This window comes from Trachypithecus francoisi, unplaced genomic scaffold, assembly GCF_009764315.1.
Source record: "Trachypithecus francoisi isolate TF-2019V2 unplaced genomic scaffold, Tfra_2.0 Lachesis_group18, whole genome shotgun sequence".
NCBI classification, from domain to species: domain Eukaryota; kingdom Metazoa; phylum Chordata; class Mammalia; order Primates; family Cercopithecidae; genus Trachypithecus; species Trachypithecus francoisi.
The window spans coordinates 71026639-71045335 of NW_022681463.1; the positions used below are offsets into that span (position 1 = coordinate 71026639).

Sequence of the window (18697 nt, forward strand, 5' to 3'; positions counted from 1 at the left end):
AAAGCATAGATTTTGAGGCCAAAACATTCTGGGTTCAAACCCAAGCTCTACAACTTGCTTACTGTGTGATCTTATACAAGTTACTTTCATTAAGTGTCAGTGTTCTTCTCTGAGGATAAAGATTATAGTACTTTACATAATTGTGTATTAGGAGTAATGTGTACTTGGCACGTAGTGGATACTTAACAAATGATAACTAATATTATTGCTATTCATGATATTGAGCTTGTGTTCAGTGAAAAGCCATCCTAGTACTAGATTTGTCACAGAGCCAAAGATTGCTAATAACTTAAAAATACAATAAATCTGAATTCAAATTCTCTTATGCTAAGTAATTTTTAAAAAGCACTGTGATTGATTTGAACCTCAGAATCTTTTAAAACTGAAGGCAAACTAGGAATATAGGTTTTGAGATGCAATTTGAATGTGTTCCTAAGAAATCTCTATTGTAATAGGAACATTCCCCTCAATACCATGGAAACTAATATATATTGGGAAATCTAAAGCAAAAATAATTGATAATACAGGAGGACACTGTCATTAAAAAGATCCAGCATACCTTCAGATTAAGTGCGTTTCTTCCGTATACTTGACAGTTTACTATGGCCAGGTTGGTCATGGTTGTTATTGTTTCATATCGTGTTGCTGCAACAGTCTTAAAACCTTCACCACGTACAATCTGTATCTCTGATTCTATTTTTTCAGTTTTGGTGAGACCTAAATAAACAAAACAAAACATAAAATTTAAATGTGTTATCACCTAGAATGAAAGTTAAGAGGTATTTATCTTATGATAATATTGAGTTACCCTAAGGGCTTAAGTGCACACATCCTCTGGCAGGGATTCCCCATAGCCTTCATCTACCCCAAACTCAGTTCTGTTTGCCAAATTGGGTGTTGTTTTGTTTTGTAATTTTAGGTGCACCATTATCTTCCCCAAAGTAAACCATATGCTCATGGATTTCTATCTGGATAATTTAGTTTCTATCAATATCAGTCTTTGCATACTATGTGTAAAAATATTTTCTTAAAATTTACTATGAATTACATAAAGAACTTCTTGGCTCATAAAATTAATAGGCAACATCATGTAAGAATACCTCAGCAAGACATCAGCCTCACTTTTTCCTTAGTATCACTTTGATGTACAATTCAAATGCCCTATGTAATTAAACTCTGCCTTTAGCTTGTAGATCCCCCGCAGGAGACAAACAAACATCTCAGGAGTAAGCCAAAGAAAGACCATCTAAATTTAAATTTACTTTATTATGACCCTATGGGTTTCACCTTCCATCAAAAATGTCCCATGCAAGTATATACCAAATGTGGCAGGAAAGTATTTTAAAATTTTATATAATATATTTTACTTTTGCAGCCAGTATTGCTGCATTGTTTGCAGAAACATATTTTATAATGTCAGTAATTCTTATGTTACTGCTTCGATGAGAGAAAATCAACATCCTAGAACGAAGAAAACAAAAAAAGGTTTTTAATTTCTAAAATAGAACCTCTGTGCCCATTTCAGATCAAGAGATGTGAAAGCTTGAATAAAGAAAGATATATAATGTAATATAGAGATACCTTGGCTTGGGAGAAAGAATGGAGCAAGAAGGGAAAGAGAGTGAGTTAAGACATAAGTCTGTGGCCTGCTCCCTGCTCTAAGCCCACACAGTTGGTTGTTGAGTAGAAATGAGGAAGAAGGAGATGAAGAGGAGGTGATCTCTCAAGAATCTGGGGATTCTTAAATTTTCTAAGAAGGAAACCACCAGAGAAGAAACTCAATAAAGCAAATAATGGCAGCATGACATGGAAGAGACCTGGAAGTTAATTTACATCATAGACAAGGATACAAAAGTTCTGGGAGGAATGGCGGGTTATGGTTGGAGTGTTCTGCTGCATATAACCTTTTACTAAATGCAGCTATTTGAATTGTTAATTTGGTATATTATTTTTATTGTTCTAGAATTTTATTTGACTCATTTTAAAAAACAAAAATACCAGTTCTGTGGTGAAATTCTCCAATGATCTCTTTGTTTTCTTGGACATAGTAATCATAGTTACTTTTAAATCCATTGAAACTCTAATATCTGAATCAAATATAGGCCTGTCTTATTGCCTGTTTCTTTCTACTGTTTTTCAGATGTTTTATTTTATTTTTAGAATGTGTTGTAATTTTTTAAATTTAATGCTGGACTTCAAAGATGAACTATTTTAAGAAGTCTGGATAATATGCCCTCTCTCTCTTTCTCTTTCTCTCAACATGTTAGGTTTTCCTTGATTAGGCAGAAAACACCATTATCAAGGATTGGTTTGAGCTTTGTTAGGGCTTGGCTATTTTAGTTTTGTCTTCTTTCCTACAACATCATCTTTATTCCTAAGGAATGGAATTTCAACTGAAATTCCAATGTGTTACAAAGGCCCCAACACTTCGGCAGAGCTTGAACTCTATTATCCATCTTTTGTGCAATCACAAAACTCTATCAATTTCTTATCTTCTCAGCTGATGTTTTCTACTGTGTTTCTTGGAATCTTGTTCTATACATTCACAGCCTGGAAACCAGCTAGCACCCTTGAGGGAGTTTGTATGCAGATTTTTTTTAGGAGACTGTGATATAGTTTGTATGTTGTCCTCTTTAAATCTCATGTTGAAATGTAAATCCCAATATTGGATATGGGTCCTGGAGGGAGGTGTTTGGATCATGGGGGCAGATCTCCTATGGCTTGGTGCTGTCCTTGTGGTAGTGAGTGGAATTCTGATCTTGTTTAAAAGTGTGTGGCAGGCCGGGCGTGGTGGCTCACGCTTGTAATACCAGCACTTTGGGAGGCCGAGGCCAGTGGATCACGAGGTCAGGAGATCGAGACCATCCTGGCTAACAAGGTAAAACCCCGTGTCTACTGAAAATACAAAAAATTAGCTGGGCGTGGTGGCGGGCACCTGTGGTCCCAGCTACTCGGGAGGCTGAGGCAGAAGAATGGCGTAAACCCAGGAGGCGGAGCTTACAGTGAGTCAAGATCGCACCACTGCTCTCCAGCCTGGGCAACAGAGCAAGGCTCCGTCTCAAAAAATAAATTAAAAAGTGTGTGCAAGAGTGAAGGAGGTTTGGCAGCCTGCACCTACATTTCAGAGGATGTATAAGAAAGCCTGGGTGCTCAGGTAGAAGCCTGTCATAGTGGTGGAGCCTTCACCGAGAACCTCTATTAGGGCAGGATGGGGGAAATATGGGGTTGGAGCCCCCACACAAATACCCCACTGAGGCATTGCCTAGTGGAGCTGTGGGAAGTGGGCTGCCACCCTCCAGACCCCAGAATGGTAGCACTGCATGCAGCTTAAATCCTGAGGCTGGAAAAGTCACAAGTACTCAACTCCAACCCATGAGAGCAGCCACAGGAGCTGTACCCTGCAAAGCCACGTGGTTGGAGCTGGGAAAGGCCTTGGGAGTCCACCCCTTGCACCAGTGTGCCCTGGATGTGGAACATCCAGTCAAATATTATTTTAGAACTTTAAGATATAATGTCTGCCCAGCTGGGTTTCAGATCTATATACTTTCTACATTTTCATTTTCTGTTATAGGAGTTTCTAGAACAAAGAAAAAAACTGGGATGAGTTTGGATACTTGTAAAAATTCATTTGAGGGTCTTATGACTTCAGTATAATCGTTCATCATTTAATGGATTGCAATTATCCATGAAAATGAATAGGGTTTGTAGCCCCTTTCTTTTTGCCAATTTCTCCCTTTTTGAATGGGAATGTTTACCCAATGCTGGTACCCCTCCCCCCATTGTATCTTGGAAGTAAATAACTTGTTTTAATTTTACAGGCTTAGAAATAAATAACTTGTTTTAATTTTACAGGCTTCTAAGTGGAAGGGTGTGATGGTTAATACTGTCAATTTGATTGAAGGATGCAAAGTGTTGTTTTGGGTGTATCTGGGTGTTTCTGGGTGTTGCCAGAAGAGATTAACATTTGAGTCAGTGGACTAGGAAAGGAAGACCCGCCCTCAAGAAGACCCACCCACAGTGTGGGTACCACTCCCCACTGTGGGATGTGTGTACCACATTGGATGTATGTACCATCCAATCAGCTGTCAGCACAGCTAGAAAAAGCAGGCAGAAGGTAGAAGAAGCTGACTTTTTGAGTCTTCTGGCCTTCATCTTTCTCCCATGCTGGATGCTTCCTGCCCTAGAACATCAGACTTCAAGTTCTTTGGCTTTTAGGCTCTTGGACCTACACCAGTGGTTTGCCTGGGGCTCTCGGGCCTTTAGCCATAGACTGAAGGCTACACAGTCGGCTTCCCTACTTTTGAGGTTATGGGATTCAGACTGAGTCACTACTGGCTTCCTTACTCCTCAATTAGCAGACGGTCTATTGTGGGACTTTACCTTGTGATGATGTAAGTCAATTCTCGTTAATAAACTCCCTTTCATATATACATATATGCTATTAGTTCTGTTCCTCTAGAGAAACCAAACTAATACAAAGGGACATGCCTTGTCTCACATGAGACTTTGCACTTTTGAATGATGCTGAAATGAGTTGAGACTTTTGGGGAACTATTGGCAGGGGATGATTGTATTTTGCAATGTGAGAAGAACATGATATTTGAGAAGCCAGAGGTGGAGTGATATAGTTTGGATGTTGTCCCCTCTAAATCTCATATTGAAATGTAACTCCCAGTGTTGAACATGGGGCCTGGTGGGAGGTGTCTGGTTCATGGGAGTGGATCCCTCATGGCTTCATGCTGCCCTTATGATAGTGAGTTCTTATAAGATCTGGCTGTTTTAAAGTGTGTGGCACCTGTACCTCACATCACTCTCTCTCTTGCTCCCACTCTCATCATGTGATGTTCAAGCTCCCACTTTGCTGTATACCATGAGTAAAAGCTCCCTGAGGCCCTTACCAGCAGCAGATACCAGCACCACACTTCTTGTATGGTCTGCAGAACTGTGAGCCAATTAAATCTCTTTTCCCTATAAATTGTCCAGTCTCAGATATTTCTTTATAGCAATGCAAGAATGGCCTAACACAGACTGAGTCTCACTATGTTACCCAGGTGGGCATCGAACTCCTAGACTAAAGTGATACTCCACCTCAGCCTCTCAAGAACTGAGACTACAGCTGCGCTCCACTGTGCCCAGCTTATATGCAGATTTTTTTGATTCACCTTCCTTCAATTCTTTCCTTGCCAAGATTTTCTCCCTCAAGTCCCAAGGCCGCTCTGAAGTCTGACTGCTAGCTCCTCAATCCACTAAAACCACCACATTCTACTTGTAATCCATTCTCCCACACCACAAACACCCTCAGGCAAAAGGCAAGGTAAAGGCAGAGCTTCCCTTCTTTCAGGAATTGTAACATCCACATTGGTTACTGTCCAGTTCTACTCAAGTCACGCCCACATTTGTTACTGTGCAGTTCCTTCAATAGCGACTTTATATATTTTTGGCAGCTTTAATAGTCCAATACAAACTACTTAGTAATGGAAAAAACCCAGAAGTCACCAGGTTATTTAAAAATGTGTCCAATAATTCTAATACCAAATAATCCTGTGGATATGTTTCTACTGTTTATTGTTTCTGCTAGTTTTCATTCATTTTGTCTTTCTCTTTGTTGCCTGGTAATTGTGAATTATTTATCACACACTATATTTGAGAGATTGTTTGTAGACATAATGTAAATCTAGGATGGTGTAATCTTTCTTCAAAGATATTTTTCATTTTCATTTGTTTCTTCTAAGTAACTAAGGTCAAAGCACTTAAAACAGTGCCTGGCACATGGCAAATAGTTAATTCATATTTTTGTATGTCTGTCCACCCCACCCAGATTAAGAGTACATCAACTTTTATATTCTCAACATCAATATGTTTGGTTCATAGTCAATATATTAGAAATAGCTGCTCCATAAATGACTTAGGGATCTGAAAATGAGGTAAGACATATGTGTGTTATGCATGTGTGAATCACACACATAAACACACAAAATCATTCATAATTTTTTAAAGATATAATCTTATATACAGTTTCTAAAAGAATTGTATAAATCTAGCATTTACCTTCAGGTGGTCTTGGTAGGGTTTGCTTTGGGACACTTTCTACATTTTCATGTTCTGCTACAAGAGTTTCTAGAAAAATGAAAAACAAATGGGATAACTTTGGATACATGTAAAAATTCATTTGAGGGTTTTATGACTTCAATATAATTGTTCATCATTTAATGGATTCCAACTATCCATGAAAATGTATTCATGAAGGCATCTATCAGCATTGGCATTCTACTTCTGGAGGTCATCTAGATCACCTATTGAATGATTGTGTATTCTCACTGCTTCTCTATATTAGCTTTTCTGATCCTTTGAATTCCTTTGTTGGTTCCCATCATCACCATCTGAATGGAGTACCCAGTCTGGCCTTGGCAGATCTGCAAGGTCAGGACTTCTGTTAATGCCCTATGGCTCAAGTATTATATGTATAGATAAAAGGTGATTCCATCCTCCCACTCTGCAAACCCAAACGGGGAGGGGTACCATTAGCTTGCATGCCTTCTCTCCCCTTTACTCTACTTGACTCTGTAATTATACTATGTTCAGATTGTATTTACCTATCACAGACTGCCTGTGAGGTTTTCTTGGTAAAATTGGTGTTGGCAAGGAAACAAAACCTGGAAATTGAGTAACTTTTAGTGTCAATGTAGCAGTTGGTTTAAAACGTTCAGGCCACTGTCCTTCTGGTTTCACAGATACAGTTGTAGGTGGAGGGCTTGGCACTGTTGCACTTAAATCTCTCGAGATGTGCTGATAAGTATCGCCTGGACTCTCCAGTAAAGGTTGATGCTCAGGGTGCACATTCTCAAGTTTGTGAGTGATAACTGAGCCAGGAGTACTTTCAGGTTTGGAAAACTTGGAAGAAAGAATTAAAATGTTTTCTAGCCTTTTTTCAGTATAAACATCTATCATAGTTTTCAACTTTCTGGAACTTTCCATTTTGTTTGTTTGTTTCCCAAAAATTCGAGTAGAAGCTGAATGACAACGTGGAAAAAATATGGAACCAGTAGCAGTATCTGGAATCTGCTCATAGCCATGCTTAGTAGGTTTTTGGGGTGATGAAATTGCAGTCACTCTTTCTTGTACACAATGACCAAAAAAGATATTTTGGATATTGATAGGTGTTAATGATTGATTTCTTAAAACATCAGGAAAATGAGTTTTATCCGTTTTAATGGAAGTGGTTTCATCTTCAGTGAATGTTACGTGTAGTGACCCAGTTTTACCAGTTTTGGCTAAACCAAAAGAAAAAAAGAAAAATTAAATTATATATATCAATATGTCACAGACAAAATATCTTAGCATTCACAACTTTTCTTTACCCACTCACCCCTTTCTCACCTTCTAAAAATGTTTCTGTATACACTTGCTCAGTTACCAGGATGTGTGTTGACATGACTGGTATAAAGTTTGAGTGAGCAACTGGAGAAGTGAAAAGGCTAAATTGTATTAGACTTTTAAAGGGTAGAGAACTATTCTTGGAAGAACAGAATTGGTAGAGAGAAGGGAAGATATAAGCTCCAATAATAGACTAGATTTTGGATACGTTATCACTAAAACTCTGGCAATAGGGATGGATACAATTGATGAAGTTTTGCTATTTATCATACATCATTAGCTCTCCCTCATTTGAAATTTCCTTGACCAAAGATTTACATTTCTTTTAAATGCCAGACGTCAGACCAATGTGTCTTTTGAAGATGGTAACAATCTGATAGTGGTTACAGGTGCCATAAGCTCATTTAGATTATAACAACAAGTATTCTTTTCTATCTTACGTCCAGAAAATGCACTGAGCTTGCATTCTTAGGCAGGAATCATATATGCCTTTTCTTTCCTATGCAACAGAATGTGAAATGACATTTTTCTGTTCCCTCAGCTGAGCGCAATAAATGACAAGGATCTGTACATTCAAATGAGGAGATAATAGATTCATTAAGGCAAAATTTGCCAAGGGGTGGCCAAAATAAGTCCTTCAGCTCTTCACCCTTCACCCATCTGTTGTCTATACGGGACGGCTGGAGACTGATCTGAGTTTGGAGAGAGTATTTCCTCTGAACAGAGCTATTGGAGTTTATGCATTTCCCTGATTTTTCCCTCCCCATTGAGGGTGTAGGAGGGATGATATCCCCTATCTCAAACCAAGTGAGGGGGACTTTTTATAAATAAGAGGAATATATACCACAAGGAGAAAGTAACATCTCACTCTTCCCCTATCCACCTCCCCCACTGATACTTGCAGAACAGCAAAATGTATTGGTTTATCCAGTGCTGTTTCATGATCAGAGTAATATAAGAGAATCATTTTAATTACTTGACTTGTATCTCCTGACATTTCCATGGGGTACAAGACTGATGCTGATTCTCACTTTAATTATTAACTTTTTAACAACATAACTCTTCCCCACACCTTGCACCACTTATGGAGGAACCAAAACTATAATATGAGTTGAAAAAGAGAGTAGGGCCAGGCACAGTAGTTCATGCCTGTAATCCCAGCACTTTGGGATGCTGAGATAGTAAGATCACCTGAGGCTAGGAGTTCAAATCAGCCTGGGCAACATAGCAATACTCCTATCCCTGCAAAAAAAAAAAAAAAAAAATTAGTCAAGTGTGGCAGCATGCTCCTGTAGTCCCAGATACTTATAAGGCTGAGGTGGGAGGGTACCACGCGCCCAGGAGACTGAGACTGCAGTAAGCCATGATTGCACCACTGTACTCCAGCTTGGGTGATGGAGCGAGACCTTGTCTAAAAGAAAAAAAAGAAAATAAAAAGGAAAAATGAAAAGAATAGAAAAAGAGAGTAAAAAAATAGGGTGGAAGAACTGATCAGGCCCCTCCTTCCCTTGGCTTGTGTAAGAATTAGCAGGCCTAGGTTGAGCTGGGAGAAGGGACACAGTCTGATTATATACTATATGGAAGTACTAATTTAGTACTGCTTTGGCAACCCTCAACAAATAAACTATATTGAAAATGTCCAAGGCCTGAGATGGGTTCTGGAAATCTTCAGTCCTCCACAATCATTCACACCAATGTCCCTTTCTTTCTTCCAATAGACCCCCACTCCCCAGCAGCAATGGGTTAACCTCTGCAGACTCAGAACCAAGTCTTGAACTTGAAGACAAAATTTGAACTTTGATCAATATGGCACTTGAGAGACAGCAAAATATCACAGTCCCATACACTTATGAACCCCTCTCTTCAAACCCAATGTCATGAAAACAAAATAGGAAAATAAAAATTTAAAAAAGGTTTTCCCCTGATCATCACTGGCATTGTCCTAGTCTTCACTGAGTTAATTTCCCATTGGTTTTCTGATATTGTCATACCATGTTTTCGCTGAATTATCAGAATCAGTATTAATTCAGATTTCTTAGTTTGCCATATAAAAATCTAAGTGAACAGGAACTACTTTACGTCACCTTTTTGTGTGATGACTCATTATGAAGTCTAAGGCAAAACTAAGGCTCCAATATGAAGCCTTGATTACTGCAATCATTTCTGACAACCAAAAAGGCCCAATTGCTCATATATGACTTCATTTCACATGTTCATCACGCTATGTGGAATATCTTCTCTTATCAACCAGTTCAAATCGTTTTTTACTTTCAAAGAAGTCACCAGGTTATTTAATTAGCAGACGGTCTATTGTGGGACTTTACCTTGTGATGATGTAAGTCAATTCTTGTTAATAAACTCCCTTTCATATATACATATATCCTATTAGTTCTGTCCCTCTAGAGAAACCAAACTAATACAAAGGGACATGCCTTGTCTCACATGAGACTTTGCATTTTTGAGACAGCAAAGTCTACCTTAAACCCTATGCAATCCATCCTTCTTTGATAATACAACACATATTTATTGTTCTCATCAATTCATTCAAAGCACATTTAACACCTACCATGTGCCAGCTGTACAAACAGTGCTGGGGGTACAATGATACAACACAAACCTTACTACCAAGAAAGAGCTCACAATTTAGTATAGAAACTAGGCAGGTAAACAGTTATAATAAGTGGTTTGTAGGGGTAAATATGGAATACTATGGGAGAAAAGAAAAAGGCAGTCTTATTGGGTGGAGAAGTGATGCTTAAATAACTTTTCCCAACATGTAGGGTGAGCCAAAGCAGGGTGCGGTGTTGCCTCACCTGGGAAGCATAAGGGGTCCAGGAACTCCCTACCCTAGTCAAGGGAAGTCATGAGGGACTGTGCCGTGAGGAATGGTGCACTGCAACCCAGATACTATGCTTTTCCCATCATCTTCACAACCCCTAGACCAGGAGATTCCTTCAGGTGCCTACGCCACCAGGGCCTTGGGTTTCAAGCACAAAACTGAGTGGCCATTTGGGCAGACATCGAGCCAGCTGCAGGATTTTTTTTTTTTTCCATAACCCAGTGGTGCCTGGAATGCCAGTGAGACAGAACTGTTCACTCCCCTGGAAAGGGGCCTGAAGCCAGGGACCAAGTGGTCTAGCTCAGTGAATCCCACTCCTACAGAGCCGGGCAAGCTAAGATCCACTGGCTTGAAATTCTCACCGCCAGCACAGCAGTCTGAAGTCAACCTGGGACACTTAAGCTTGGTGGGGGGAGGGGCATCTGTCATTACTGAGGCTTAAGTAGGCAGGTCCCCCCCAACCCCGTCCCCTCCCCTGCCCCCCGCACAGTGTATACAAAGCCACCAGGAAGTTCAAAACTGCTGTAGCCAGACTTCCTCTCTAGATTCCTCCTCTCTGGGCAGGGCATTTCTGAAAGAAAGGCAGCAGCCCCAGACAGGGGCTTATAGAGAAAACTCCTATCTCCCTGGGATACAGCACCTGGGGGAAGGGGCAGCTGTAGGTGCAGCTTCAGCAGACTTAAACGTTCCTGCCTCCTGGGTCTGAAGAGAGCAGCGGAGCTCCCAGCACAGCGCTTGAGCTCTGCTAAGGGGGACAGACTGCCTCCTCAAGTGGGTCCCTGACCCCCATGCCTCATGACTGGGAGACACCTCATGCAGGAGAGATCTGGCTGGCATCTGGCGGGTACCCCTCTGGGACAAAGTTTCCAGTGGAAGGAGCAGGCAGCAATCTTTGCTCTTCTGCAGCCTCCACTGGTGATACCCAGGCAAACAGTGTCTGGAGTGGCCCTCCAGCAAACTCCAGCAGACCTGCAGCAGAGGGGCCAGACTGATGGAAGGAAAAAATAACAAACAGAAAGGAATAGCATCAACATCAACAAAAAGGATGTCCACACAGAAACCCCATCCAAAGGTGACCAGTATCAAAGACCAAAGGTAGATAAATCCACGAAGATGAGGAAAAACAGCACAAAAAGGCTGAAAATTCCAAAAACCAGAATGCCTCTTTTTCCTCCAAAGTATCACAACTTTATGCCAGCAAGGGAACAAAACTGGATGGAGAACGAGTTTGATGAATTGACAGAAGTAGACTTCAGAAAGTGGATAATAATAAACTCCTCTGAGCTAAAGGAGCATGATCTAACCCAATGCAAGGAAGCTAAGAACTTTGAAAAAAGGTTAGACGAATTGCTAACCAGAATAACCAGTTTAGAGAAGAACATAAATGAAGTAATGGAGCTGAAAATCACAGCACAAGAACTTCGTGAAGCATACACAAGTATCAAAAGCCAAATTGATCAAGCGGAAGAAAGGATATCAGAGATTGAAGATCAACTTAATGAAATAAAGCATGAAGACATGATTAGAGAAAAAAGAAAAAGGAACGAACAAAGCCGCCAAGAAATATGGGATTATGTGTAAAGACCAAACCTACATTTGATTGGTGTACCTGAAAGAGATAAGGAGGATGGAACCAAGTTGGAAAACACTCTTCAGGATATTATCCAGGAGAACTTCCCCAACCTAGCAAGACAGGCCAACATTCAAATTCAGGAAAGACAGAGAACATAACAAAGATACTTCTCAAGAAGAGCAATCCCAAGACCCATAATTGTCAGACTCACCAAGGTTGAAATGAAGGAAAAAATGTTAAGGGCAGCCAGAGAGAAAGGTCAGGTTACCCACAAAGGGAAGCCCATCAGACTAACAGTGGATCTCTCTGCAGAAACACTACAGGCCAGAATAGACTGGGGGCCAGTATTCGACATTCTTAAAGAAAAGAATTTTCAACCCAGAATTTCATATCCAGCCAAACTAAGCTTCATAAGCAAAGGAGAAATGAAATCCATTACAGACAAGCAAATACTGAGGGATTTTGTCACCACCAGGCCTGCCTTACAAGAGCTCCTGAAGGAAACACTAAATATGGAAAGTAAAAACTGGTAGGCCAGGTGTGGTGGCTCAAGCCTGTAATCCCAGCACTTTGGGAGGCCGAGACGGGTGGATCACGAGGTCAGGAGATCGAGACCATCCTGGCTAACACAGTGAAACCCTGTCTCTACTAAAAAAAATACAAAAAAACTAGCCAGGTGTGGTGGCGGATGCCTGTAGTCCCAGCTACTTGGGTGGCTGAGGCAGGAGAATGGCATAAACCCGGGAGGTGGAGCTTGCAGTGAGCTGAGATCCGGCCACTGGACTCCAGCCTGGGCGACAGAGTGAGACTCCGTCTCAAAAACAACAACAACAAAAAAAACAAAAAAACTGGTACCAGCCACTGCAAAAACATACTAAATTGTAAAGACCATCAACACTATGAAGAAACTGCATCAACTAAAGGGCAAAATAACCAGCTAGCTTCATAATAACAGGATCAAATTCACATATAATGATATTAAACTTAAATGTAAATGGGCTAAATGCCCCAATTAAAAGAGACAGACTGGCAAACTTGATAAAGAGTCAAGACCCATCAGTGTGCTGTATTCAGGAGACCCATCTCACATGCAAAGACACACATAGGCTCAAAATAAAGGGATGGAGGAATATTTACCAAGCAAATGGAGAGAAAAAAAGAAAAGAAAAGAAAATAGCAGGGGTTGCAATCCTAGTCTCTGATAAAACAGACTTTAAACCAACAAAGGTCAAAAGAGACAAAGAAGGGCATTATATAATGGGTAAAGTGCAACAAGAAGAGCTAACTATCCTAAATATACCCAATATGGGAGCACCCGGATTCATAAAGCAAGTTCTCAGAGACCTTCAAAAAGACTTAGACTCCCACACAATAATAATGGGAGACTTTAACACCTCACTGTCAATATTAGACAGATCAACAAGACAGAAAATTAATAAGGATATTCAGGGCTTGAACTCAGCTCTGGACCAAGCAGACCTAACAGATGTCTACAGAACTCTCCACCCCAAATCAACAGAATATACATTCTTCTCAGCACCACATCGCACTTATTCTAAAACTGACCACATAATTGGAAGTAAAACACTCCTCAGAAAATGCAAAAGAATGGAAATCATAACAAACAGTCTCTCAGGCCACAGTGCAATCAAATTAGAATTCAGGATTAAGAAACTCACTCAAAACTGCACAACTACATGGAAACCAAACAACCTGCTCCTGAATGACTATTGGGTAAATAATGAAATTAAGGCAGAAATAAATAAGTCCTTTGAAACCAATAAAAATGAAGACACAATGTACCCAAATCTCTGGGACACAGCTAAAGCAGCGTGTAGAGGGAAATTTACAGCACTATGCCCACAGGAGAAAGTGGGAAAGATGTAAAATTAACACCCTAACATCACAATTGAAAGAACTAGAGAAGCAAGAGCAAACAAATTCAAAAGCTAGCAGAAGACAAGAAATAACTAAGATTAGAGCAGAACTGAAGGAGTCAGAGACATGAAAAACCCTTCAAAAAAATCAATGAATCCAGGAGCTGGGTTTTTTAAGATTAACAAAATAGACAGACCACTAGCCAGACTAATAAAGAAGAAAAGAGAGAAGAATCAAAGAGACAGAATAAAAACACTGATCCCACACAAATACAAACTACCATCAGAGAATACTATAAACAATACTAAAAATGAAGACACAATGTACCCAAATCTCTGGGACACAGCTAAAGCAGCGTGTAGAGGGAAATTTACAGCACTATGCCCACAGGAGTTTATTTATTTACTCTACATAAATAAACTAGAAAATCTAGAAGAAATGGATAAATTCCTGGACACATACACCCTCCCAAGATGAAACGAGGAAGAAGTCGAGTCCCTGAATAGACCAGTAACAAGTTCTGAAATTGAGGTAGTAATTAAAGCCTACCAACCAAACAAAGCCCAGGACCAGACAGATTCACACCCGAATTCTACCAGAGGTACAAAGAGGAGCTGGTATGATTCCTTCTGAAACTATTCCAAACAAAAGAAAAAGGGGGACTCCTCCCTAACTCATTTTATAAGGCTAGCATCATCCTGATACCGAAATCTGGCAGAGACACAACAAAAAAAGGAAAATGTCAGGCCAATATCCCTGATGAAGATCGGTGTGAAAATCCTTAATAAAATACTGGTGAACCGAATCCAGCAGCACATCAAAAAGCTTATCCACCACGATCAAGTTGGCTTCATCATTGGGATGCAAGGCTGGTTCAACATATGCAAATCAATAAACATAATCCATCACATAAACAGAACCAATGACAAAAACCATATAATTATCTCAATAGATGCAGAAAAGGCCTTTGACAAAATTCAATAGCCCTTCATGCTAAAAACTCTCAATAATTTCGGTACTGATGGAACGTATCTCAAAATAATAAGAGCTATTTATGACAAATCCACAGCCAATATCGTACTGAATGGACAAAAACTGGAAGCATTCCCTTTGAAAACTGGCACAAGACAGGGATGCCCTCTCTCATCACTCCTATTCAACATCATGAAAATGGCCCTATTGCCCAAAGTAATTTATAGATTCAGTGCTATCCTCATCAAGCTACCACTGACTGTCTTCCCAGAATTAGAAAAAACTACTTTAAATTTCATATGGAACCAAAAAAGAGCCCATATAGCAAAGACAATCCTAAGCAAAAAGAATGAAGCTGGAGGCATCACCCTATCTGACTTCAAACTATACTACAAGGCTACAATAATCAAAACAGCATGTTACTGTTACCAAAACAGACATATAGACCAATGGAGCAGAACATAGACCTCAGAAATAATGCCACACATCTACAACCACCTGATCTTTGACAAACCTGACAAAAACAAGCAATGGGGAAAGGATCTCCTATTCAGTAAATGGTGCTGGGAAAACTGGCTAACCATACACAGGAAACTGAAACTGGACCCCTTCCTTGCACCTTATACAAAAATTAACTCAAGATGGATTAAAGACTTAAATGTAAGACCTAAAACCATAAAAACCTTAGAAGAAAACCTAGGCAATACCATTCAGGACACAGGCATGGGCAAAGACTTCATGACAAAAATGCCAAAAGCAGTGGCAACAAAAGCCAAAATTGACAAATGGGATCTAGTTAAACTAAAGAGCTTCTGCACTGCAAAAGAAACTATCATCAGAGTGAACAGGCAGCCTACAGAATGGGAGAAAATTTTTGCTATCTACCCATCTGAAAAAGGTCTAATATCCAGAATTTACTAGGAACTTAAACATATTTACAAGAAAAAAACAAACAACCCCATCAAAAAGTGAGTGAAGGATATGAACAGACACTTCTTAAAAGAAGACATTTATGTGGCCAACAAACATAACATATGAAAAAAAGTTTAACATCACTAATCATCTGAGAAATGCAAATCAAAACCACAATGACATACCATCTCATGCCAGTCAGAATGGTGATTATTAAAATATCAGGAAACAATAGATGCTGGCAAAACTGTGGAGAAATAGGAACACTTTTACACTGTTGGTGGGAACGTAAATTAGTTTGACCATTGTGGAAGACAGTATAAGGATTCCTCAAGGATCTAGAACCAGAAATACCATTTGACCTAGCAATCCCATGACTGGGTATATTCCCAAAGGAATATAAATCAAATTCTACTGTAAAGACACATGCACATGTATGTTTATTGCAGCACTGTTCACAATAGCAAAGACATGGAACCAACCCAAATGCCTGTCAATGACAGACCGGATAAAGAAAATGTGGTACATATACATCATGGAATACTATGCAGCCATAAAAAGGAATGAGATCGTGTACTTTGCAGGGACATGGATGAAACTGAAAGCCATCATCCTCAGCCAACTAACACAGGAACAGAAAACCAAACACCGTGTGTTCTTACTCATAAGTGGGAGTTGAACAATGAGAACACAGAGACACAGAGAGGTGAACAACACACACCAGGGCCTGTTAGGGGATGGAGAGTGAGGGGAGAAAATTTAGAGGATGGGTCAATAGGTACAGCAAACCACCATGGCATATTTATACCTATGTAACAAACCTGCACGTTCTGCACGTGTATCCTGTTTTTTTTATTTTTATTTTTCTTTTTTTTAGATGAAATAATAAAACAAATTTCGAGCACCTACTATGTGCAAAGCCCTCTGTCAAGAGCCTTTGGAGCAAGAGAGCTCTGCTTTCCCCACCAAAAAAAAGGAGCCATCCAGCCCAGAATGTCCATAGTGCCAAGGTTGTGAAATTCTGTACTAGAAGATAAACTTTAAACAAAAGATGAATAGAGAAACTACAAGATAACTGGTAATCTTGAGCTGTAAATCTACATACTGTAATATTACAGAGCAGATTGTAAATACAGAACATTCTAGAAATGTAGAAATGATGATGTAGAAATCATGTAACAAAAGTTGGGAGAGAAAGTAAGAGAGGAAATTGTGGCAGTATTACAGGTAAGTTGAGTTACATATTGTTAATAGCCATAGGTCACAAGATGATAATTTAACATTATAAATCAAGTTATAGACTAGGTATATTTGAACAGTTTAAATGTTGACACTAAAACTGCAATCAACTAAAATCAGATGGAAGAGGAGACTAAGAAGGGGAAAATGAGAAAATATGCTAATTGTATTGCTTATAATAAGGAGGGAGTAGAAACCATACACAGAAATAGAGGATTAAGTATTCTATAAAGTTATAGTTATAAAAGTGGCTCATATTTACTTCATAGCACTTATCACAGGGTAATTTTACATTTACTTATATGACTGACTGATTACAATCACTATCCCAGTGGGTAACTAATGAAGGGAACTGGTAAGGTCTGTTTTTGCTCACTAAATATATTCAGTCCTCGTTATTTGCGGTAGTTCTGTTCTGCAAACAATGAATTACTCATTAACCACTTCTCCTAGGAGAAATATGGGACTAGGTTCCTACAAACCTCTGGTTTCAACATTTTCATCAACTGATCAACATGCAATTTTGTTTTATATTTGTTTCTATTTAAAGACACTTTAATAAATATATACAGTTGATTGGTTAACATTGAACTCAGGGCCAACACTACTCATGCCTGAAGGAAGCTTATCTAACACATATCCTGTTCTCTGTAAGGCCCATCACAGCCTTCTTGTGCTCAGGAACACTAGACAGTACTTCAGCACTATGCTTGGGGCCCACAGTGAAATCACTAACTAAAAGCACAAAACATTCAAGAAACATAGCGCTAAACAGACAGGGAACACAGTACCTGTTTACAACATGAGAGCTGAAACAAGAAGGCAGAGGTAGCCTTGTTCCACCTCAGCTGGGGGCATGGGTGTTGAGTGACTCAAATTTTTCAGTGCTCTGCACACATCCACGCACGACTGAGAAAGCCCTGTGAGTACCAGTTCTGGGGTTACAAGAACATTTTATCGATGAGGTAAACTTGAACCTACTAAGTCCACCAGTAAGTATCAATAAATGCATCTGTAGGCTTGAATTGGATGTTCTCATCTGACAACAAACATTTGTAAGTTATTAGTGAGTGTATTTATTGCGATTCTGAGCTGTGCAAGTCAAGGAATTTCTATGAAAGATACATAAATGTTAATACACATATCTGATTAATACACATACCTGTACGGGTTTTTATCTCATGTAAAGACGGCTTAGTGAATTTTGGAGGTAAGGGTCTTCGAAGAAGTAGTGGGGGCTTTTGCATTTTAATGAATAATAAGTGCTGTTTTTCATAATCCTTGGTGTAAGTGAGAATTGAAAAGGTTTTGAATATGTTTGAATTGTTGAAAAATAAGAATTTAGATTACATCTTAATGAAAATCATTCTGTTGCAATATTCTACTGAATCCAAGCAGAATTCCTTTATGAAAAAAAAAGAGGGTAAGAAAATAATTCTTTAAAACTTCTATTAATAGAAAGAACCCAGTTAAAATGTAGGTTTATAAGGAAACGTATAATTTTAAAAATATGTGTATTATTACTACCCAGGATCATTCTACAATTTTCCATGTTAGTACAAAGTTCAATTTGCCAATGCTATTTCAACTAGTGAATACTGATTTTTCAGAATAGTCGAAATGACATTTTTTTCTCTCCCTCCAAAATGTTATCACTATAAATGTAGAAAGAATTTGGTCAGAAATGTGTAGACGATCTCTTCATTAGATAAGCCTCTGAAGACCCACCATATCTAACTATTCACAAACAAATTATTTTCTTTCTATAATGGCTTGTTTTTCAACCACTATGCTTGGGCCAAAACCATTCAATCCTAAAATAAGATAGGTTTCACTATAATGAGGTTTCCCAGGGCTGCTGGATCCCAACTCATGCTGTTTAGAAATGATGCCAGAAGATGCACCCCTAA

At 39.3% G+C, this 18697-nt stretch overlaps 1 protein-coding gene across 1 annotated transcript in view; it reads right to left on the reverse strand.

The window, feature by feature from the left end:
* LRRC63 (leucine rich repeat containing 63) overlaps positions 1-18185 on the reverse strand; it is a 59962-nt gene extending 41777 nt beyond the window's left edge. Inside the window, exons 1-4 of the mRNA XM_033176942.1 lie at positions 17950-18185; positions 6594-7271; positions 6049-6117; positions 560-717 (exon numbers count right to left, since the gene is read on the reverse strand). Of these exons, the coding sequence (XP_033032833.1) occupies positions 560-717; positions 6049-6117; positions 6594-7271; positions 17950-18034 (990 nt within the window). The 5' untranslated portion in view covers positions 18035-18185. The remainder of the gene's footprint in view (positions 1-559; positions 718-6048; positions 6118-6593; positions 7272-17949) is intronic.
* Positions 18186-18697: the final 512 nt, after the last annotated feature.